Genomic DNA, 25,841 nt, shown 5'->3' on the forward strand with positions numbered 1-25,841 from the left:
GATTTTCTTGTGGCTCTATTTCTTTATGTTGATTGGCAGTGAAAAGGAAACAGGAAAGCAAGCGCCCTCTATTGGTGGCTGCCGTTGAAGTGCATGCTGAGGGTGGTATGTTTTGGAAAAGGCAAGGATTGGAATTGAAACAATTATGTCAGTAAAACCACTCACCTCTTTTCACTGTAAGACAACGTGGTGTACTGGAGAGCACTCTGTGAAGTGGGAAATGGTAGAATTTTGAGTCAAAAGACTGTTTTAAGCCCTGACACCAAAACTTACTCTTGTTCTTGGACAATTCCCCTTATCCTCTCTCAGCATCAATTCATGCTGAAAAATGAAGATTCTATTTTGAAATGGGAAAATAACTGCTTGATTTAATTATTATCTACCAACCTTAATAAAGAGTCCTTGAGCAAATGCCTCCATGCCTGGAGACTAGGATTTGTTTTTCTGTAAGAATTGCTGAAATGCCCAGAAAAAAAAAAAAAATAGCTATAGCATATGCTCTCACCTTCTGGCAGTTAGGAAAGAATCCCCTAAGAATCCAAACCTGCCTAACAATGTGGAAGATAGTGGAGGAAAATATGGGGGAAGGGGAGAGAGAAATGTCCTAGCATGAGACCCTTCTCTTAGGAAAAGGGAAAAAGATAAAACAATGTAATTGTTTTGTTTTTCAGGTTCTTCAAGAAGCCAATCAGCAATACAGGTGCATCGATTCCTATTACCATACCCAAGACAACTCTTTACTTTTAGTCTTTCACAATCCAATGAATATACAACGTCTGCACTGTGAGAACTGGAATATTGCCCTACATTCCAACGTTGGATTCAGGTAATCAAGTTAGACAGTTAGTTAGATAGGTAATTAGTGTAGTTAACCTGCTAGTTACTTAGTTAGTTTTTACTTCCTTAGCCTGAACTAGGTGATTAAAATCAATGGAAACATTTGTATAGTACTAGAGATTCAATTCAGTTAACCTATTTTGAACGTCTGCTGTGTGCCAAATACTGTGATACACACCAAAGCTATACCATTGAAGAATACAGACATCGTTCTTACACCATGGAGAGTGTACTGCAGATATTAAATTACATTTAGTTCATTTAGACTCCGGTAAGACTGCCTCTGAAAGAGTTTGGGTAGGAACTTAAGCCTATGACATTTGGCATGCTGGTTTTGGGTAACTCCAGTTGATCTGGGGAGGACTCAAAAGTAAGGCAATTGAGTGACCTATCAACACAACAGTCAGGTTCCCAGCAAACTGAAACCTCAAGGAATCAGTAGGTTTTTCTTTTTTTCCCAGCTCCTTAGTGATTTCTTCACTCTCTTAAAACTTTGCTCTCTCTCCTCATTAATGACTTCATTATTATCTCCACACTGGTTAATGCATATGTAGTATTTATTATTTGTTTAGCATTTTTTAGTCCCAAAGGATACAGAAACATATTGAGCATGGACTTACAGAATAATTGGTGAAATAGATTGCCTGTATGCATACACACACACACACTTGAGCACACACATTTCAAAGTCATACAATTTTTTAGAGTTAAGGTATATATAGTAATTCTATCAAGATAATATCTTGATCTATTAATATGTTTTTTTCTTGTTTTGTTTTTCATGATATACTTTTTATCTCTTTTCTGGTCTTACTTGTTGATAGGCCCTCCAATATATTTTGAGAGGGCATTCTTGTCTTGTTTCAGATTTTAAAGGGAATATTTTGATTATTTGACTATTAAGCATGCTTTTTTGCTATAGGATTTATGTACATACTTTTTATTACGTTAAGAAAGTTTCCTCCTGTTACTAGTTTGCTATGAATTCTTAATCATAAATTGTTGCTAAATCTTATCAAATTATTTTTCCACATCAATTTAAGTGGTCATGTTTTTTTCTTTAATCTGTCAAAACACTGAATTCAAATAATAGGTATTCTAATGTTGAATCAAACTTGCATTCCTGGGATAAGCCCAATTTGGCCATTATGTTTTCTGATTTTTGACAACTTGGTCAATCAGCTAATGAGAAAAGTATATTTTTTTAAAAAAACTATCTATGTGATGGTAAATTGGTCAGTTTTCCCCTATTTTGTTCCTTTTTAGCTTCATGCATGTTGAGGTTATGTTACTAGCAAATACAGGATTAAAATTGCTATGTCTTCCTGATGAATCTTTGGTCATTATGCAATGTCCCACTTATTTCTAGGATTTCTTTTGCTTTCAAGTTTACTTTGTCTGATATTGATACATCTACATGAATTTTAGCTGATGTGTATTTTGTGTGATATTGATAAACTACACAAGTCTTTTTCTTTAATATTTATCTAGTTTATCTTTTTCCATCCATTTACTTCTTGTAAAAAGTACAAAGCTGTTTTGTTTTGTTTTGTTTTGTTTTAAATCTAGTTTGACATTCGACTCAGTTGAAAATATAGTTCAGATATTTGGATTGATTTCTACTATCTAATCTTATCTTTTTCATTTGCCCTGGATTAATTTCTGCCATCTAATTTTATCTTTTTATTTGCCCTGTTTTTATTTATTATTTTTTTTGTTCCTTGTTTCTCCTTTATTTTGTTGGGTTAATTCTACATATTTTTTATTTTTACTGACATAACAGTTATATGCTACATTTTTAAATTTGTTTTTTTAGAAATTTCAGTGTGCACTTTTAAATTAACAAAGTCTGGAGTCAATTCATACCTTCCTCCCAAATAAGACAAGCACAATATAATGCTTTAAGTTCTTATATTTCCAGTCCACATTTTATACAATTGTAGTCTAAAACTTTAGTTCTATCTTGTTGTTTTTGCCCCACAAATAAGATAGTATTATTATTTACTTATGTAGCCTATTTTTGGTAAATAAACATGTTTACCATTTTATTTTTCCCTTTTTCCTGAAGTGCATGCTTTAGAAGTTCCTGTAGTGAGCGTCTTTGATGATAAAATTAGTTATTTTTATTGAAAATGTCTGCATTTTTTACCTTGTTCATGAAAGATAATTTCCTTAAGCATATAGTTCTTGATTTATGGTTAAATCATTCCCAGCACTTTGAAGACAATTATCCCATTGTCTTCTGGGAATCTTTGAACTGTTAAAAGGTAAACCTCATTCCTGATAGGGAATGTTGGAAGCATGTTCTTTAAAATCATAACCACTATCACCTATTCTAAGCAACATTTGGTAAAGGTCTAAGCCAGCATAATAAATTAATAAGAATAACTTAAAAGTGTAAGGATTGAAAAGGAAGAGAGAATAATGTCATTATTGAAAGAAGAAATGATTATGTACATAGGAAAACCTCAAAACAATCTATAGAAAAATTATGAAATAAAAGGAGAAATAACCTTGAGATCAATTTTTAATTGCATTTTCGCAAATTGCAAGAAATTGTTAGCATATGTAAATTTTAAAAAAGTAAAGTATACCATTGATAATAGAAACAAAAACTATCAAGTACCTAGAAAAACCAAACCCTGGGATTTAATATGTACAACATACGTTTACCAGAAGGAAACCATGCCTTTTCCCACACCTCATCTTATAAATAAATAACTTAAAATTGTAGCTATATTTGATTTCACATTATCACAAATTAAGTAATAAAAGATAGCATATTGATTTATTATCTAGGTTTTATTACTCATTAAAATACATAAATTACTTATATTGAACTTTTCATCTCTTAGTAATCTATTTTATAAGATTTGTTCCATAATTTACTGCTCACTGATTTTTATAATATTCTCCCAAATGAGTAAAAATGCATCATTTAGAGATGTATCCGTGTTATGTAAGCCTCATGGCATGAATTGGCAAGTTATGTATCTTTTTGATGACCTGATGCTCCAGCACAGGGTGATTTATGGGTTCAAATTGACAACCAGACTTCACAAGATGCAATAGGCTTTAATCCAATACAGCGTTGGCTTAGCTTTATAAAGGAATACAGGACAGGAAATGCAGCATGACCAGCATCTTCATTTCATCAGGAGACTCAGCAACTACCCCAAAAGACAGCTTCTTTTCTCCCGTCACCTACGCTGGTTGCATAAGGCTGGAGCATCAAGGTACAAGTATGTGCTAGTCACCTTCGCACTGGCAAGCGACTGCCTCAGTTTCTCACTAAGGCCTGCTTACCAATTCTGAACTGCCTCATCAAGGTGCATTCCCATCAATCACAGAAAACAAGGCAGTCAAAACATTCTACATTTATCTTAACTGTATTTTCCAAAAAACAAAATAATAGCATCAAAAGTTAGACTACAAGGTCATTTTCCAAAGCCTGTTACTCACCCTTTACAAGCCAAGTCCTGTCTGTTGCTAACCCTGTACTCACACTTACAACAGCTTTCATAATGTAGTGTATCTGTGCTATTCATTTTAAGAAGGGATACATTTCACATAGAAAACCATTCAGGACTAGTAGATTCCTAGAAGTTCGGTGGTAGGGTTCAAGAGAGAGATGGTAGTGTGAAAGGATGAGGAATACACTGTTGACAATCTTTTCAGTTCTTCTAAAGTTAACCTTCTGTTCAGGTTTTTTTATTTCTTTTTCAACCAATTTTGGTAATATAAATTTTTCTAGGGAGTCATGCATAACCTCTAGATTTTCTAGCTGATTGGCAGGGTATTTTCATGACAAATGTCATTTTCTGAGAGAGATGTGTTAATGTCTTTCTTTATGATTACAGATTTGTATGTTTCTTCTATTAGTTCTACACATGTGTGTGTATATATAAATTTATTTCTGAATCTGTGTTTTAGAAGCATCCTTCTCAATGGACTGTTAATCAATATGAAATTTCCTTCTATGTTCCCATTAATGCTTTTCACCTTGAATTTAACTATGTTTGATATTAATATTGTTGCACATTCACTCATTATATATGAATTTACTGATAAATAACTTTCTCAATAATTTTACGTGTCAGTTAGGAATTGTGTTTCACTATATTAATGGAAACCTGACTTCAGTAGTTAAGATAATAAGGGGATTATTTTTCTCATGTAGCAAGAAATATGGAGTTGGTACCCATCAAGGGGCCAGGCTTCTGGCTTCCTACTATGTCTTTTATCTTACTTCTGTTTTTCTGCATAATTATGTTTTGTAGGTACATCTCTTCTAAAAAGGACCTGGAATTTTTTACCACTCTGAGAGCTTCTGTCTTTTAAAAGAAGAAATTAATCCATTTATTTTTATTTTTGGATAATGTGTTTGGCCTCATTCTTACCATTTAATTTTATAATATTTATATTTTAATATTAATCCCTTATCTTCCTTTTGTGAGATGGAATTTCTTAGTTCTTTCTTAGTGTCTGCTTTTTCAAAGTTATTCATTCTATTTATATTCCTCTAGAGGTTACATTGATCCTTTTAAATCACATATTTAAATATTTTTTAATATTATGGCTGGACTTGATGGATATTAATATTGTTTCCCAGAAAATGTTAAAAATTTTAACATACTTTCACTTGCCCCCAACAAACCCCCTACCTCCCATTTTGAAATTGTCTGGAAATTTTGTTTCCAATTGTAATGTTTTTCATCATAAATATATAGTATAAATAGTTATTTATATTTAACTATTAATTATATTGCTTTTTTCCCTCAGCACTTTTAATTGTACCTCTTTTTGTTTTCTTTCTTGGAATACAAGAAAATTTATTTTTTAATGTAGCTGAAATACTTTTGTGAGTAATTCAGAAAGTATCTGTGGCCAGTAAACCTCTTGAATCCTTGCATTCTTAAATATACTTTATTCTGTCCTCTCATTTGAGCATCAATTTGATTGTATATGTGAGTCTGTTTCCTTATTATAGTTCACTGTAAGCATTCTGGTTTTTACTGGAAATACAGCATCATTGAAAAGTTCTAAGCAGAAGAAAGACAGGATCTGACTTAAGAATTAAAAAGGTCATGCTAGTTGCTTTATTGAGTATAGACTTTGGGAGGTCTTGAATGGGAGCAGGAGGAAAGTTGAGGAGGCTATTGCAGCAATCCTAGCAAGAGACGGTAGTGGCTTATACCAGGATGGTGACAGTAAAGGAGATGAGAAGTTCTTAGATTTTGAATATATTTTAGAGGTACAACTCATTTGGGTTTCCTGACAGATTGGAGAAGAATGGAGGATGACTTCAGGGTATTTGGCCTGCTCAACTGGAAATGTGTATTTGACATCAGCACAGATGCTGAAGGCTTTGTTAGAGCAAGTGTTCCTGTTGGGGCATGTGGAGTTTCATATGTACATTACTTCAAAATGAATATGTTGAGTATGCATAATTCATAGTCTACATTTTCAGTTTATTTCTTTGAAAGATACCAAGAATTTTTTAAATTGTGAAGCAAGTGAGTATGGAATCCATCTAGCTTTATTTTTTTTTTTCAACTCTTATAAGCCCCACTTTCCCATCATTTGACAGTAACTAACCTTTAGTGTTATTAGTGTTCCACTTGTCTCCTTCAGCAACAACCCTCTTTTAGACATTTATGTGAGTTACATAACATTTAATTTATGATACTTGGGATAACTGTTAGGAGTGGATTTGGGGACAAATATGACTGTCTCTTGGTACGCACACAACTCACTTAGCAGCCTAGGGAGTAGTAATTAGGATGTGGATTCTCACCAGGCCAGTCACTTTTGTAGTAATGACTGGAGGGTTTTAGTTAATACAACTAAATGTGCAAAATACAACTAGGGTATATCCACATCTATTATTGTTATTGCATGAGCAGTTCAGGAACAGTTCATTTGTTTTAAAGTTCATTTGCATGGTCGGTATCTTATGTATTTACTAATTTTAACTAATAACTCACTTGTCATCTGCTCTTCCTTGAATTTTTAGGAATTACTTGGAACTTGTTGCACAATCCATTCAAGACTGGGTCACAAAAGAAGAAGCTATGTATCAGGAATCTAAAATGGCTGAGGAAATAGCTAAGACCAAGACTGAGCTGGAAATCAAACCCACTTCTTCCAAAATTTCTTTTCTTAAACTGTCTCCTCCTAAAAAGTCTAAAGGTAAATAACTTCTACCTAGAGTAAATTCCAAGATACAGTCTTCTATTTCTTAATTTAAGCAGATCTGTGAATGTGTCAAGATTAAAAAGAGTTACCCACAGATTCCCTAACTTTACTTTTTCTGATAATTAGAATAAATGCACTCCAATTGTGATGTGATTGTATCTGAGTCTGATAGTAGAATCTTTGTCTTATGCTGATTCTGTCTCTTGCCGGATGAGGAAGATCTGTTGTACAGATCAAATGTGATGTGGTAGGGAAACATCAGATATCATTATTTTGGTAGGATTGGTAGGTTCAGCTATCTAAAATTTGTTGGCAATATATGAGGCAAATTGAAAATCAGTAGGTTTCCATTAGAATAATTGTAGATTCCAAACGTGAGAGTAAAACAGCAAACAGAAGAGTTCCAAGACTAACTGGGGGTGGGAAACTAGAGATAAAGGGAAAGGGGATTCTTGGTGGCCTGTGGCAGGGACCTGACATGATCTTGGACCAATACATATTTTTGTTTTTGTTGTTCTCTTCCATGGCTTTGAGGCTGGAGGGGAGCAGTAAGAAGAGGGGGCCAAGAGAGAAAAGTAGCATTTTAGAAGGAAATTGATAAAAAAAAAAAAAAAAGTGAAACAATGAGGTAATTCATCGGGAAAACAAGGAAATTATATTGAGTTTGTGTGAAGATAGTGGATTCCATGCTAATTGTATTCAGTATTTCTCTTAGCCAAAGTTGAGAGTGATTTCTCATAAAGAAGCAAAGCTACATTAATTTCCAAAACTTTTCAACATCTATTGGAGTTTGTGCTTGGCTTGGTTTTAAAATAAAATTTATAAAACCAAATTGATAATCATTGATTCACTGTCCATCGAAGTTATCAAATAATCTCCACCATCCTCCTGATGGAGGGAGATGGCAGCAGAAGAGCCCTGGCATCCAGAAGAGATGAGGTCACCCACTCATAGCTGTGTCTAGGGTCATATATGCCCATTAGCAGGAAAAATTCTGAGTAGACTGCCTTTTCTCTGTTCTGTTTCTAAATAGGATCAAAATCTTTGTAACTGTCTAGGTACCCTTGGAAATAAAGAAATGTTCCATTTGGGATCAGAATACATTTGGTAGATATTGAGTTCAATTTGAGGTTTCTCACATCAAGAAAGTTGTAGACCTTCAAAAAGATGTAGACCTTCAAAACAGGGGCAAATGGAAGGCTTCAATATGGAAGGAAAATTTAGATATGATTTATGTGCTCTTAAGGGGTTAAACTGGGATTATTAGGTGACAGCTTTAAAGAGAGAGATTCCAGTTCAATGAAAGCTGCAATATTTCAGCACATTGTCTGAGAATGGAATGTGTTACCTCCAGAGATGGTGAGTCCCTATCGCTTAAGTGGTTTGGTCCCTTTCTGATGTCCACTCTGGGATGGCACAGAAAAAATTCAGTGATGAATAACTGGGGAGCTGATTTTGATAACCTTTGAGATCTGCTCAAACCCAGAGAACTGGTCCTTCTGTGATACCTTATTTTTAGGGGGTTACTGAGAAGTTTAATTTTCTCTGATTGTAGGTAACAGAGGAATGGGGAAAGTAGAGATATCAGATCAAGAAAAAGAAAAAGAGAAAGAAAAAGAGAAGGAAAAGATACCTTTCATTTTAGAAGGCTCTCTGAAGGTAATCCAAGGCAAAACAAATGACACTGAGTGGTTGCAAATCTGAAATTATTTTGTGATGGAGAGTTTGTGTCGTGTAGCAGGAAATGACCTTTTTGCTAAAGACTCAGGAATATTTGAAACTGCAATGAAAGGACAATCTCTTCACTAAACTGTCTCCTCTACCAGATAAGCCTTTACAGGAAGCTGTGTCTTCATTTTTATCTAAACACCATGCAGGGCTGTGCTTATTCATACTGGGTAAACTCTTTGCTCATTTTGGGAGTTTTTATTTTTGTTTGTGTATTTTTAATTGAATTTTAATTACATAAGTAACACATTGCTTATAATAAATAAAAATTACCCTAGCTATCCTAAGCCCTGAGATAAGAAATTATTATTAACAATTTGGTATGATCTGTGCACATACAAGCACATATGATTTGGTGTTTTACCCTGCTACTTGCTTTTAATCTCCTAGAAACATATCATGAATATCCCTTCAGTACAATATCTAGAGTTCTAATTTGTTTTTTGTGGTGATATACTATTCCATAATTTGAATGTGCCATCATATATGCAACAATTAACTTATTAATAGACAAAATGTACTTCTATTGATGCAGAAATGTTTAATTTTCTATGTAGTCAAATCTATCATTTTTGGCCAAAATTTAAAAGACAGACAATATCAAATTTTCTCAAAGTCTTGGAGTAATGTGAATTCTTATATACTACTGGTTGGAGGGTAAATTGATGCTTCCACTTTGGAAAACTGAACCTATCTACTAAATGAAACACTTTCTCTTCAACCTAGCAATTCCACTCCTAAGTATAAATCCAATAGAAATGTGTGCATATGTGCAACAAAATACATGAACTAAATTGTTCTTATAGCATTACTTGTAATTCTCTAAAACTGGACACTATTCAAATATTCATGAGTAGAATACCTAAATTATATTAAAGTCATATGAGGAAATTCTGTGCAGCTATGGAGATGAATGACTGACAGCTATCCCCAGCAGTGCGAGTAAATCTCGCAAACGTTAATGTTAAAAGAAAGAAGCAAAAGAAAAAAAGAAGACACAGTCAAAAGAATATTTACATGATGTATGATTTCATTTATATAAAGTTTAAAAACAAGCAAAACTAAATTGACATATTACATTCAGGACAATAGTTGCCTTTGGGGCAGTGGATATGGGTTGAAATTACAAAAGTGTTTGTATTTATTCAGTTATACACTTTGGATTTGTTTTCTTTCTGGTATGTATGTTAATGGCTTATTTTAAAATGGTTTTGAAAATCTGTCATTCTTTTCCATTATGGTTTCTGGGCTTCCTATAATATTGATATAACCAGACTGATTCCATTCTGGGGTTATAAATTATTTTCATGCATTTTCTTCTACTATTTTCAGTTTTATATTTTATAAAATATAAAGATAATCTAATCTATCTAAATTTTAGTTTGTTATGGCATAAAAAGGGTTTTGCTGTTTTTTCATCTAGATAGACTTATTTTATTAGTACACTAATTAACTATAATATTAATTCCCCTATTCAATTGAGATATCAATTAGTACCCATTTAGCCTTTGAATCAGTTTTTGAATGCTGTTTCCTGGTTTGGCCACCTATTAATTATTCTTGTGTAGTGTAAGTACAATACCATTTTAATTTTAATAGTTTTGATAGTGAGGAGGCAAGCTCCACCCCACCACCCCCTCACTTCAGTATTCAATAAACCTCAAAACAATGTTGTATAATTTTGGTGAACCTCTCTATGTTTTTGATCTTAATGATAAAGTTAATTACATGACAGTTTTTAGAGATTGTATTTACTAATTGCTGCTGAAATTTATCAAATTATTTTTTAATGTCTATTGGTATTAAAACTAGTATCTATTAATTTTCTTCTTGATTTTGTTGGTATATTGAATTATGGAAATATACTTAACAATATGAATCATACTTAAATTTCTGTAACAAGCTTCTCTTCATTGTTTCCTAAAGTTTAATCCTCAACTTATATAACTCATACATCATAATTGACTAGAGAAGGGTACTTGATAAAATACAGATGCCTTGGCCTTATCTTAACTGATTCAGAATCCTTGGGATTAGAACCTAGAAATTTTCATCTTTATGCACATTATAGATGAAAGATTAGCATACTATTTATGCATGGTTTATTACTATTTTTATAAGCAACTGAGTTTGATTTGAAAATATTGTAACTAGAATTTTTGAATCTATGATGGGTGAAATTGGTATATAGGCTTTTGTACTGTTTTTAACAGGCATTTGGTATTAAGGCTTTGTTGGCTTTAAAATAAACTGAGCAGTGTTGCTGTATATAGTATCAATATAGTAAAAATCACTGGAGTTCCAATACAACCACAATAACCAATTTGAAACTAATATAGAAAAATAAATGCCATCTGCAAGATCAAAGAAAACTGTAAGATTCCAAGAAAAACAAATTAATAAAAGATGTGCTAAATCATTATGCAGAAAATTACAGACTACTATTGAAGAACATTTAACACTTCAATAAATAGGAAAATATACCATGGCCGTAGAGGAGAAAGTTCAATACTGGAAATGAAATATCCTATAAACTCAATGTAATTTCAGTCAGAATCACAACAGAGTTTTCATGAATATTGAAAAGTTGACTCTAAAATTAATAAAGAAGAATTAGAGAGGTAAGAATAGCTGAGACAAGAAGTAAGAACAATATTGGGAGACTTGCCCTACCAGATACCAAAACTTAAATGAAGTTATATTGATTAAAGCGGTGTGGCAGAGGACTTGAAAAATGGAACAAAATATGGAACAGAAGAATGGACCAGCACAACCAAGTATGTGGAAACTTGATATATCACAAAAGTAGCATTAAAAAGTAGAAGAAGTTATGAAATACTCAATAATAGTGCCATGACAAGTATTATCCATAGAGCAAATTATGAAATTGGATTCCTAACTCAATACATAAGAAAAAATAAATTCAGATGGGTTAAAGACCTGAATATAAAAGCAAAACTTTAATGGGGTCATCAACATAGTGACATAAGACACCCCCTGGAAAAGTCTCCCCTCAACTAATAAAAAGACAAATAGCACTTGCTTAGAACACTAGAGGATGATAGAGACTGAAGAAGGACTCCACAAATGATGAATCAAAGAAAAAAAAAAAGTCACCAGAATCAGGCAGGAAATTTCCATCCTGGGCCCACCAGTCCTCACGATTCCCCTTCAATCCATCTTACACAGCTTAGGAGTCACACAGGGGCAGCATAACCCAGGTCCCTTCTGCTGTGGATGCAGTGCATAAAGCCACTCACAACAGTTAAGTTAGAATCCCGCGAATATCCAGACACAGGGACCCAAGTCCACAGAGACCCAGGGTGCAACACAAGTGGCTGAGGAGTGGAGAATACAAAAGTGCCCCCAGGGGAAAGAGAGAGATAGAGAGAGACCATAACAGAACTGTTAGCAAGAGGGGAGCATACTCAATCCAGTCTCTGCTTGCTGCATAACCTAAATGCAAAATGGACATTTCTGGATTGACTTACCTTTCTGAATTGACCCTTTTGGGTTGCTGCGGTTGGATACCCTAATGGGGATGAAACTAGAGGCAGAAAAGCCTCATGGTTTCAAAAAAAAAAAAAAAAAAAAAGGAGGAAGGGAATGACTTCTATAAGACAGAATGGGTCCCAGAAATGAAAAGTGTAAGTAAAGAGGGTCACCAAATGAGGGAGAGAACTTAAACAAGTCATGGAAATGGGAGAAAATACTACACAAAAACAAACAGAACAGTTCAAGATTCCCAGAGAAGAAAGAGAAGAAAGGAATTTTCTCCTGGAGGTGAAATATTTCACAAAAAAATGCAGTCTTAAAAATTGTAACACATATTCAGGGCAAGAATCAGATGAAGAAGAGTTGAGGAAACTGAGCAGTTAAACATGAGCTATGCTAAAGGTCCAGAATAAGCTTGACCAAGCATAAAAAAGAGCCTTAACCCAAAGCCAATTAACACCAAAAATCTAGGCACGAGGGAGAAAGTGATCTTCAGACTTAACACATCAAAAAAATTAGTTGTTCAGACATCAGCAAAATATCACAAGCCATACTAAGAAAGAGGAAGGTATGATTCAGTCATGGTGACTAATTAAAACTTCAGAGGAGACACAGACTTTGGAACAACTAATCAAAGAAGTTCAAACAAATCTCCTAAATCAATTCAAAGAGATACAAGAACACATGGATATAGAGCTAAAGTTTATTAAGAAGACAGTGAGTAGTGGTGGGGCAAGATGGCAGCATAGGCAGGTGAAGTATGTAGTTACTTCCGTAGAAAAAGTAGTACATAGCCAGGAATAACTAGGAAATAGTCTGAAACAACTGATGGGGGGGGTCATCTGTGACCAAACACACACAGTACACAAGTCTGAAATGGGTGGAACAGCTCAGATCACAGCATGGAACTGTAAGTAAAGCTCCCCAAACTGTGGAACTGGTGCCCCTCCCCCACTAGCATCATAGGCTGAGTTGGAAAACGTCACTGTGGAAAAAAAGAAGCAGTCCCTGCCAGGAGTAAAGGAATGTAGCTCAACCAAGCTCCAATTGCAGTTTTCATTAACAAATTTGGCATACTGAATACTTGTTATAAGCACAGATAAACCAAGAGCAAGCAGGAAAGGAATCTGGAGCTTTCTCTTGGCAGAGAGAAGGCAGGACTGATGGAAAAAAATACATAAATAAATAAAAACAGAGGCTTTTGGGATCCACTGAGCTCAGAATACTGGAAAATGGTGATGTCCCAAAAGGGGCATATAGAATGGGTACAAACTGTGGTTCTTGCCTGGTGAACTAGAGGGCTGGGGACTGGCTCTGGAAAGGGGATTTCCTTTTACTTTTGTTTTTTTCTCTCATTCTAAGTAGCTCATTAGAGAAAGCCTCAGGCAGTTTCAGTTGTCAGCACTGACCCAGGCAAAGGTGAAGTTAAGATAGTCAGAGTCAAAGGGAAAACTCAAGAGTAGAGGATAATTCACTAAAGGGCTTATATTCCATGTGAAAAGGGGAGTGGGGCCCAGCTCAAGTGGCACCCTCCCTCTGAGAACTCAGACCCCAGAGCCTGGGGGAAAAGAAAAAACAGCTTAAGATTGGCTTCTGACACCCTCACTCCCTGGCTGGGACAGGATCCACTGAGAATTAAATACACTGCTCCTCTTTATGCTGGTGGGGAGCTGTGGACTGACAGGTGCCACCTGCTGGGCAGGATAGGAAAAACACAGAGTCTAGAGTCCTCACAAGAAAGTCTGGCAATCTTCTGGGCCTCACCCTCAGGGAAACCTGATGCTAAATACAGCCTCCTCCTGAGACCTGGGCCCATCTGGTCTGGGAAAATCAGATTGGGGAAATCAAGGAAACCAGATGCCTAAACAAAAAAAAATATATATGAGTCACACTAGGAAAAATGAAGATATGACCCAGTCAAAGAAACAAACTTACACTTCAAATGAGATACAGGAGTTGAAACAACTAATTAAAGATCTTCAAACAAATATTTAAATCAATTCAAAAATCAAATCAATGAGTTGAGGGAAGATATGGCAAAAGAGATGAAGGATATGAATAAGACATTGGGCAAACATGAAGAAGAACTCAAAAGTTTGAATAAACAATTGGTAGAACTTATGGTAATGAAAGGCAAAATACAAAAGATGAGAAATACAATGGAGCCATACAACAGCAGATTTGAAGAGACAGAATAAAGGATTCAGGAACTAACAGACAAGACATCTGAAATCCTACACACAAAATAGATAGGGAAAAGAATGGAAAAATATGAGCAGGGTCTCAGGGAATTGAATGACAACATGAAGCCCACAAATATACATGTCACAGGTGTCCCAGAAGGAGAAGAGAAGGGAAAAAGGGCAGAAAGAAAAATGGAGGAAATAATCACTGAAAATTTCCCATCTGTTATGAAAGACATAAAATTACAGATCCAAGAAGTGCAGCATACCCCAAACAGAACAGACCAAGAGACTTAATATCAGATTATCAAATGCCAAAGACAAAGAGAGAATTCTGAAAGCAGCAAGAGAAAAGCAATCCATCACATATAAAGGAAGCTGGATAAGACTATGTGCAGATTTCTCAGTAGAAACCATGGATGTGAGAAGGCAGTGGTATGATATATTTAAAATACTGAAAGAGAAAAACTGCCAACCAAGAATTCTATATCTGGCAACACTGTCCTTCAAAAATGAGGGAGAGTTTAAAATATTTTCAGACAAACAGACACTGAGAGTTTGTGAACAAGATACCTGCTCTACAAGAAATACTAAAGGGAGCACCACAGGCAGATAGGAAAAGAAAGAAGAAAGAGGTTTGGAAAAGAGTGTAGAAATGAAGACTATCAGTAAGGGTACTGTATGGTCTTACTAATTTGGACTAACATTGATGAGCGAAATTTGAGAGTTGGGAACACGGGTTATCAGAAGATAGAAAGAGGTTAGAGATTGGGCATTTGATGCTGAAGGAGTACAGAAAGTTCAACAGGTTTGATTGTATACATCCAGAAATGGAACAGATAGCATAATAGTGTGTGATGGTAACACAATATTTTAAGTACTGTGAACAAAGATGAGTGTGAGTACAATTGAAAGAGGAAGGCTAAGGGCATGTATGACACCAGAAGGAAAGATAAAAGATAAACACTGGGATTGTATAACTTAGTGAAACCTAGGGTGGTCAGTAATAGTGATTTAGTTTACAAATATAAGAATGTTTTTAAATGAGGGAGAACAAATGAATGTCAACATTGCAAGATGTTGAAAATTCAATGGTATAGGGGAAAAATACAATCAATGCAAACTAGAGTCTGTAGTTAATGGTAACATTGTAAGATGCTTCCATTAATTGTAAAAAGGCAATATGCCAAAGCTAAATGTCTGTAAGAGGGGGATATAAGGGTGTGATATGGGATTCTTGGTGGTGGTACTGTTTCCTGACTCTTTCATTGTATTTTATTTTTATTTTTCTTCCATCTTTTATATTTTTATTCTTCCTTTTTCTCCTTTTTGTCTTTGTTTGTGGAAGAAATGGAAGTGTCCTCATGTAGAAGTGGTGGTAGATGCATAATTACATGATTATACTGAGAATCATTGATTTTTACTTAGGGTGGATTGTATGGTGTATGAATAAAACTATTTAAAAGATAAACAGAGGATACAAGTGCTGGAGAAAATGTGGAGAAAGGGATGTACCTATTCCCTGTTGGTAGGGAGGTAGAATGGCACAGCCCAGCTGGAGGGCAGTGTGGTGGTTCCACAGGAAGCTAACTGTGGGGTTGCCATATGGTCCTGTGACCCCATTGTTGGGTATATACTTGAGAGAACTGAGAGCAGGGACGTGAGTGGACATTACACACTGCTGTTTATGTAGCAGAATTCATGATTTGCAATGGATGGAGGTGGCCTAAGGGTACATCGACTGATAAATGGAATGGTGAACTGTGCATATACATACAATGGAATACTGAGTGGTGGCAAGAAGAAATGAAGTTGTGAGGTATGCAATGAGGTGAATGGACCTTGAGGACAGTATGTTGGGTGAAATAAGCCAGAATGTAAAAGGCAAACATTATAATGCCTCACTAGTATGTACTAGCTATAATGTGCAAACTCTCAGAATTGAATCTGAGAGCATAGGATATCAGGGGAAGGCTTATAGTAAAGGTTCCTAGAGTGTAAGCTCTTATAGCAGTCACATCTATTCATGAGTTGTAATGGTTGTCTCTAAATTCTGAGATGCTGAGCTGTTTGTGTATAACCTGGTTGGGCCCTGGGACTTCGGTTATCTGTGTGACACCTGAGACTCAGAGCCAAAGTTCAGCATCTATGAATATCAGCATTACCCCATACAGCAAATGTTAAAGAAGCTGAAAAAGAGATCAGACTTCAATTAGAGAAAAGAATGAAATGGACTTGATTAGAACTAAGGTAAACCAGACTAAAGGGAAAAGGATGATAATGACTATGTTTTAAAACCTCAGCTTCTGTGTGAGACCAAAGAAAGAGATGTTTATTTGCTGCAATATCTATATTTTCTGTAGCACACTATATTAGTTAACTTGAATGACCAGCTTATTCAAACACCATAATTACATGGAACCTTGAATAGGGGGTGAAATCTGGATGGTTTATACAGGTTAGTGTTAAACCCTGATACATCCCAGAGTAATCTGGGCAGAGAAAAAAAGTATTTGCAAAGCCCCCTTGAGGGCCTGGGGAAAAATGTGGAAACATTAAACTTCCCCACCTGGGGAATTCCTGATATTCTCGCAAGCATTGGGGACTACCATTGGACTAGGCCAAGTCCTTAATCTGGGGGCTTGCCCTTATGAAGTTTGTTACAGAAAATGAGAGGCCAAGCCTACTTAAAATTGGTCCTAAGAGTCATCCCCAGAGAACCTCTTTTGTTGCTCAAATGTGGCCTCTCTCTCTAAGCCAACTCTGCAGGTAAACTAACTGCCCTTCCCTCTATGTGGGACATGACTCCCAGGGGTGTAAATCTCCCTGGCAATGTGGGACATGATTTGTGGGGATGAGCTTGGCCCTAGCATCATGGGATTGCGAAAACCTTCTTGGACTAAAAAGGGGAAGAAAAATGAAACAAAGTTCAGTGGCTGAGAGATTTCAAATGGAGTCGAGAGGTCATTCTGGAGGTTATTCTTATGCATTTTATAGATATCCCTTTTTAGTTTTTAGTGTATTCAAATAGCTAGAAGGAAATACCTGGATCTGTTGAACTGTAACCCAGTATCCTGGATTCTTGAAGATGATTGTAAAACTATATAGCTTATATGGTGTTACTGTGTGATAGTGTAAACCTTGTGGCTTTTCCCTTTATCCAGTGTATGGACAGATGAGTAGAAAAAGAGGGACAAAAAGTAAATGAATAATAGGGGGGAAAAGGATTATGAGATGTTTTGCATGTTCTTTTTTACATTTATTTTTATTTTTATACTTATTTTTAGTCTCATTTTTCTGAGTAATGAAAATGTTCAAAAAATTGATTGTGGTGATTAATACACAACTATATGATGTTACTGTGAACAACTATACACTTTGGATGATTGTATGCTGTGTGAATATAACTCAATAAAATTGTTTTTGAAAAAAGATAATGAGTGAGCATAAAGAATTTGAAAGCTTAAAAAGTAACAAATTATGCATTGAAAGGCACAATAATGAAGATTAAACACACAGTAGAGGCATACAACAGCAGATTTGAAGAGGCAGAAGAAAGAATAAGTGAACTAGAAGACAGGGCAATTGAAATCATGCAGAAGAACAGATAGAGAAAAGAATAGAAAAAAATTAAGCAGTACGTCGAGATTTGAGTGACAGCATGAAACACAAACATATGCATCATGGGTGTCCCAGAAGGAGAAAAGAAGGGGAAAAGGGATATAAAGAATATTTGAGGAAATAATGGCTGAAAATTACCTGACTCTTATGAAAGACATAAATATACATGTTCAAGAAGCACAAAATATTGCAGACAGAATGAACCCTAATAGACTTACTCTGAGACACATACTAATCAGAATGTCAAACGACAAAGTTAAAGAGAGAATTCTGAAAGCAGCAAGAGAAAAGTGATTCATCACATACAAGGGATCCTTAATAAGAACAAATGCTGATTTCTCATCAGAAACCATGGAAGCAAGAAGGCAGAGGTATGATATATTGAAGGTACTGAAACAAAATCTTTATTTTGCAAAACCATCCTTCAAAAATGAAGGTGAGTTTAAAATATTCACAGATAAACAGAAACAGAGAGAGTTTGTCAACAAAAGGCCTTACCTACAAGAATTACTAAAGGAGATTCTACAGGTTTAAAGGAAAAGACAGAGAGAATGACTTGGAGGAATGTGAAAATATGAAGAACTTCATTAAGGGTAACTAAAAAGGTTAAGTACAAAACCCAATAGTACTAGTATCCTCAATATTCAACTCTACTCTTTAATTACTGCAAGAGTCAGATATAATTGTTCATTAAAAAGGCATATTCCCTGATAATGGACACACAAAATATAAAGACGTAATGTGAGACAAAAACAATATAAAGAGGGGAAAACTGAGGGATATGGGAACAGAGAATGTGTTTTCTATTGAAGTTAAGTTGGTGTCTTTTCAAATCAGTAGGTTATAGATGTAGGTATTGTAATATAAACCCCAGGGTAATCATAAAGAAAGTATTTTTAAAATATACAGAAAGAGAAATGAGAAAGGGAAAAGTCAGATACATCACAATGATCAACTATATAAAAAATGATTTTGCAATAAAGGAAAAGAGAAACTAAAAAAAGATATCACATAAAAACCAAAGGAAAGGGGGCGGGGCAAGATGGCAGACTGGTGAGCTGTATGTTTTAGTTACTCCTCCAGGAAAGTAGGTAGAAAGCCAGGAACTGCGTGGACTGGACACCACAGAGCAATCTGCGTTTGGGCATACTTCATACAACACTCATGAAAACGTGGAACTGCTGAGATCAGCGAAATCTGTGAGTTTTTGTGGCCAGGGGACCCGCGCCCCTCCCTGCCAGGCTCAGTCCCGGGGGAGGAGGGGCTGTCAGCTCCGGGAAGGAGAAGGGAGAACTGCAGTGGCAGCCCTTATCGGAAATACATTCTACTGATTCAAACTCCAACCACAGATAGACTGAGACCAGACACCAGAGAATCTGAGAGCAGCCAGCCCAGCAGAGAGGAGACAGGCATAGAAAAAAAACAACACAAAAAACTCCAAAATAAAAGTGGAGGATTTTTGGAGTTCTGGTGAACATAGAAAGGGGAAGGGCCTGGAGGCGCATATGCAAATCCCGAAGAAAAGCTCATCTCTCTGCCCTGTGGACCTTTCCTTAATGGCCCTGGTTGCTTTGTGTCTTAGCATTTCAATAACCCATTAGATCTCTGAGGAGGGCCCATTTTTTTTTTTTTTTAATCCTTTTCTCTTTTTCTAAAACAATTGCTCTAAGAAGCCCAATACAGAAAGCTTCAAAGACTTGCTATTTGGGCAGGTCAAGTCAAGAGCAGAACTAGGAGAGCTCTGAGACAAAACGCAATAATCCAGTGGCTGAGAAAATTCACTAAACACCACAACTTCCCAAGAAAAGGGGGGTGTCCGCTCACAGCCATCATCCTGGTGGACAGGAAACACTCCTGCCCATCGCCAGCCCCATAGCCCAGAACTGCCCCAGACAACCCAGTGTGACGGAAGTGCTTCAAATAACAGGCACACACCACAAAACTGGGCGTGGACATTAGCCTTCCCTGCAACCTCAGCTGATTGTCCCAGAGCTGGGAAGGTAGAGCAGTGTGAATTAACAAAGCCCCATTCAGCCATCATTTCAGCAGACTGGGAGCCTCCCTACACAGCCCAGCAGCCCAGAACTGCCCTGGGGGGACGGCACTCACCTGTGACATAGCACAGTCATCCCTCAACAGAGGACCCAGGGTGCACGGCCTGGAAGAGGGGCCCACTTGCAAGTCTCAGGAGCCATACGCCAATACCAAGGACTTGTGGGTCAGTGGCAGAGACAAACTGTGGCAGGACTGAACTGAAGGATTAGACTATTGCAGCAACTTTAAAACTCCAGGATCACCAGGGAGATTTGATTGTTAGAGCCACCCCCCCTCCCTGACTGCCCAGAAACACGCCCCATATACAGGGCAGGCAACACCAACTACACACGCAAGCTTGGTACACCAATTGGACCCCACAAGACTCACTCCCCCACTCACCAAAAAGGCTAAGCAGGGGAGAACTGGCTTGTGGAGAACAGGTGGCTCGTGGACGCCACCTGCTGGTTAGTTAGAAAAAGTGTACTCCACGAAGCTGTAGATCTGATAAATTAGAGATAAGGACTTCAATTGGTCTACAAATCCTAAAAGAACCCTATCAAGTTCAGCAAATGCCACGAGGCCAAAAACAAAAGAAAATTATAAAGCATATGAAAAAACCAGACGATATGGATAACCCAAGCCCAAGCACCCAAATCAAAAGACCAGAAGAGACACAGCACCTAGAGCAGCTACTCAAAGAACTAAAGATGAACAATGAGACCATAGTACGGGATATGAAGGAAATCAAGAAGACCCTAGAAGAGCATAAAGAAGACATTGCAAGACTAAATAAAAAAATGGATGATCTTATGGAAATTAAAGAAACTGTTGACCAAATTAAAAAGATTCTGGACACTCATAGTACAAGACTAGAGGAAGTTGAACAACGAATCAGTGACCTGGAAGATGACAGAATGGAAAATGAAAGCATAAAAGAAAGAATGGGGAAAAAAATTGAAAAACTCGAAATGGACCTCAGGGATATGATAGATAATATGAAACGTCCGAATATAAGACTCATTGGTGTCCCAGAAGGGGAAGAAAAGGGTAAAGGTCTAGGAAGAGTATTCAAAGAAATTGTTGGGGAAAACTTCCCAAATCTTCTAAACAACATAAATACACAAATCATAAATGCTCAGCGAACTCCAAATAGAATAAATCCAAAAAAACCCACTCCGAGACATATACTGATCACACTGTCAAACATAGAAGAGAAGGAGCAAGTTCTGAAAGCAGCAAGAGAAAAGCAATTCACCACATACAAAGGAAACAGCATAAGACTAAGTAGTGACTACTCAGCAGCCACCATGGAGGCAAGAAGGCAGTGGCACGATATATTTAAAATTCTGAGTGAGAAAAATTTCCAGCCAAGAATACTTTATCCAGCAAAGCTCTCCTTCAAATTTGAGGGAGAGCTTAAATTTTTCACAGACAAACAAATGCTGAGAGAATTTGCTAACAAGAGACCTGCCCTACTGGAGATACTCAAGGGAGCCCTACAGACAGAGAAACAAAGACAGGACAGAGAGACTTGGAGAAAGGTTCAGTACTAAAGAGATTCAGTATGGGTACAATAAAGGATATTAATAGAGAGAGGGGAAAAATATGACAAACATAAACCAAAGGATAAGATGGCTGATTCAAGAAATGCCTTCACGGTTATAACGTTGAATGTAAATGGATTAAACTCCCCAATTAAAAGATATAGATTCGCAGAATGGATCAAAAAAAATGAACCATCAATATATTGCATACAAGAGACTCATCTCAGACACAGGGACACAAAGAAACTGAAAGTGAAAGGATGGAAAAAAATATTTCATGCAAGCTACAGCCAAAAGAAAGCAGGTGTAGCAATATTAATCTCAGATAAAATAGACTTCAAATGCAGGGATGTTTTGAGAGACAAAGAAGGCCACTACATACTAATAAAAGGGGCAATTCAGCAAGAAGAAGTAACAATCATAAATGTCTATGCACCCAACCAAGGTGCCACAAAATACATGAGAGAAACACTGGCAAAACTAAAGGAAGCAATTGATGTTTCCACAATAATTGTGGGAGACTTCAACACATCACTCTCTCCTATAGATAGATCAACCAGACAGGAGACCAATAAGGAAATTGAAAACCTAAACAATCTGATAAATGAATTAGATTTAACAGACATATACAGGACATTACATCCCAAATCACCAGGATACACATACTTTTCTAGTGCTCACAGAACTTTATCCAGAAGAGATCATATGCTGGGACATAAAACAAGCCTCAATAAATTTAAAAAGATTGAAATTATTCAAAGCACATTCTCTGACCACAATGGAATACAATTAGAAGTCAATAACCATCAGAGACTTAGAAAATTCACAAATACCTGGAGGTTAAACAACACACTCCTAAACAATCAGTGGGTTAAAGAAGAAATAGCAAGAGAAATTGCTAAATATATAGAGACGAATGAAAATGAGAACACAACATACCAAAACCTATGGGATGCAGCAAAAGCAGTGCTAAGGGGGAAATTTATAGCACTAAACGCATCTATTAAAAAGGAAGAAAGAGCCAAAATCAAAGAACTAATGGATCAACTGAAGAAGCTAGAAAATGAACAGCAAACCAATCCTAAACCAAGTAGAAGAAAAGAAATAACAAGGATTAAAGCAGAAATAAATGACATAGAGAACAAAAAAACAATAGAGAGGATAAATATCACAAAAAGTTGGTTCTTTGAGAAGATCAACAAGATTGACAAGCCCCTAGCTAGACTGACAAAATAAAAAAGAGAGAAGACCCATAGAAACAAAATAATGAATGAAAAAGGTGACATAACTGCAGATCCTGAAGAAATTTAAAAAATTATAAGAGGATACTATGAACAACTGTATGGCAACAAACTGGATAATGTAGAGGAAATGGACAATTTCCTGGAAACATATGAACAACCTAGACTGACCAGAGAAGAAATAGAAGACCTCAACCAACCCATCACAAGCAAAGACATCCAATCAGTCATCAAAAATCTTCCCACAAATAAATGCCCAGGGCCAGATGGCTTCACAGGGGAATTCTACCAAACTTTCCAGAAAGAACTGACACCAATCTTACTCAAACTCTTTCAAAACATTGAAGAAAATGGAACATTACCTAGCTCATTTTATGAAGCTAACATCAATCTAATACCAAAACCAGGCAAAGATGTTACAAAAAAGGAAAACTACCGGCCAATCTCCCTAATGAATATAGATGCAAAAATCCTCAACAAAATACTTGCAAATCGAATCCAAAGACACATTAAAAAAATCATACACCATGACCAAGTGGGGTTTATTCCAGGCATGCAAGAATGGTTCAACATAAGAAAATCAATCAATGTATTACAACACATTAACAAGTCAAAAGGGAAAAATCAATTGATCATCTCAATAGATGCTGAAAAAGCATTTGACAAAATCCAACATCCCTTTTTGATAAAAACACTTCAAAAGGTAGGAATTGAAGGAAACTTCCTGAACATGATAAAGAGCATATATGAAAAACCCACAGCCAGCATAGTACTCAATGGAGAGAGACTGAAAGCCTTCCCTCTAAGATCAGGAACAAGACAAGGATGCCTGCTGTCACCACTGTTATTCAACATTGTGCTGGAAGTGCCAGCCAGGGCAATCCGGCAAGACAAAGAAATAAAAGGCATCCAAATTGGAAAAGAAGAAGTAAAACTCTCATTGTTTGCAGATGATATGATCTTATATCTAGAAAACCCTGAGAAATCGACGATACACCTACTAGAGCTAATAAACAAATTTAGCAATGTAGCGGGATACAAGATTAATGCACATAAGTCAGTAATGTTTCTATATGCTAGAAATGAACAAACTGAAGAGACACTCAAGAAAAAGATACCATTTTCAATAGCAACTAAAAAAATCAAGTACCTAGGAATAAACTTAACCAAAGATGTAAAAGACCTATACAAAGAAAACTACATAACTCTACTAAAAGAAACAGAAGGGGACCTTAAAAGATGGAAAAATATTCCATGTTCATGGATAGGAAGACTAAATGTCATTAAGATGTCAATTCTACCCAAACTCATCGACAGATTCAATGCAATCCCAATCAAAATTCCAACAACCTACTTTGCAGACTTGGAAAAGCTAGTTATCAAATTTATTTGGAAAGGGAAGATGCCTCGAATTGCTAAAGACACTCTAAAAAAGAAAAACGAAACGGGAGGACTTACACTCCTTGACTTTGAAGCTTATTATAAAGCCACAGTTGCCAAAACAGCATGGTACTGGCACAAAGATAGACATATAGATCAATGGAATTGAATTGAGAATTCGGAGATAGACCCTCAGATCTATGGCCGACTGATCTTTGATAAGGCCCCCAAAGTCACTGAATTGAGTCATAATGGTCTTTTCAACAAATGGGGCTGGGAGAGTTGGATATCCATATCCAAAAGAATGAAAGAGGACCCCTACCTCACCCCCTACACAAAATTAACTCAAAATGGACCAAAGATCTCAATATAAAAGAAAGTACCATAAAACTCCTAGAAGATAATGTAGGAAAACATCTTCAAGACCTTGTATTAGGCGGCCACTTCCTAGACTTTACACCCAAAGCACAAGCAACAAAAGAGAAAATAGATAAATGGGAACTCTTCAAGCTTAGAAGTTTCTGCACCTCAAAGGAATTTCTCAAAAAGGTAAAGAGGCAGCCAACTCAATGGGAAAAAATTTTTGGAAACCATGTGTCTGACAAAAGACTGATATCTTGCATATATAAAGAAATCCTACAACTCAATGACAATAGTACAGCCGGCCCAATTATAAAATGGGCAAAAGATATGAAAAGACAGTTCTCTGAAGAGGAAATACAAATGGCCAAGAAACACATGAAAAAATGTTCAGCTTCACTAGCTATTAGAGAGATGCAAATTAAGACCACAATGAGATACCATCTAACACCGATTAGAATGGCTGCCATTAAACAAACAGGAAACTACAAATGCTGGAGGGGATGTGGAGAAATTGGAACTCTTATTCACTGTTGGTGGGACTGTATAATGGTTCAGCCACTCTGGAAGTCAGTCTGGCAGTTCCTTAGAAAACTAGATACAGAGTTACCATTTGACCCAGCGATTGCACTTCTCGGTATATACCCGGAAGATCGGAAAGCAGTGACACGAACAGATATCTGCACGCCAATGTTCATAGCAGCATTATTCACAATTGCCAAAAGATGGAAACAACCCAAATGTCCTTCAACAGATGAGTGGATAAATAAAATGTGGTACATACACACGATGGAATACTACGCGGCAGTAAGAAGGAACGATCTCGTGAAACATATGACAACATGGATGAACCTTGAAGACATAATGCTAAGCGAAATAAGCCAGGCACAAAAAGACAAATATTATATGCTACCACTAATGTGAACTTTGAAAAATATAAAACAAATGGCTTATAATGTAGAATGTAGGGGAACTAGCAATAGAGAGCAATTAAGGAAGGGGGAACAATAATCCAAGAAGAACAGATAAGCTATTTAATGTTCTGGGGATGCCCAGGAATGACTATGGTCTGTTAATTTCTGATGGATATAGTAGGAGCAAGTTCACAGAAATGTTGCTATATTAGGTAACTTTCTTGGGGTAAAGTAGGAACATGTTGGAAGTTAAGCAGTTATCTTAGGTTAGTTGTCTTTTTCTTACTCCCTTGTTATGGTCTC

The 25,841-nt window shown here is 36.3% G+C and overlaps 1 protein-coding gene across 4 annotated transcripts in view; it reads left to right on the top strand.

Moving 5' to 3' along the window:
* SPAG17 (sperm associated antigen 17) overlaps positions 1–25,841 on the top strand; it is a 281,073-nt gene that overhangs the window by 120,361 nt on the left and 134,871 nt on the right. For all 4 annotated transcript variants that reach the window (XM_037826256.1, XM_037826259.1, XM_037826258.1 and 1 more), the window contains 3 exons: positions 672–826; positions 6,854–7,029; positions 8,591–8,694. In XM_037826256.1, the coding sequence (XP_037682184.1) occupies positions 672–826; positions 6,854–7,029; positions 8,591–8,694 (435 nt within the window). The remainder of the gene's footprint in view (positions 1–671; positions 827–6,853; positions 7,030–8,590; positions 8,695–25,841) is intronic.

This window comes from Choloepus didactylus, chromosome 2, assembly GCF_015220235.1.
Source record: "Choloepus didactylus isolate mChoDid1 chromosome 2, mChoDid1.pri, whole genome shotgun sequence".
Taxonomy (NCBI): domain Eukaryota; kingdom Metazoa; phylum Chordata; class Mammalia; order Pilosa; family Megalonychidae; genus Choloepus; species Choloepus didactylus.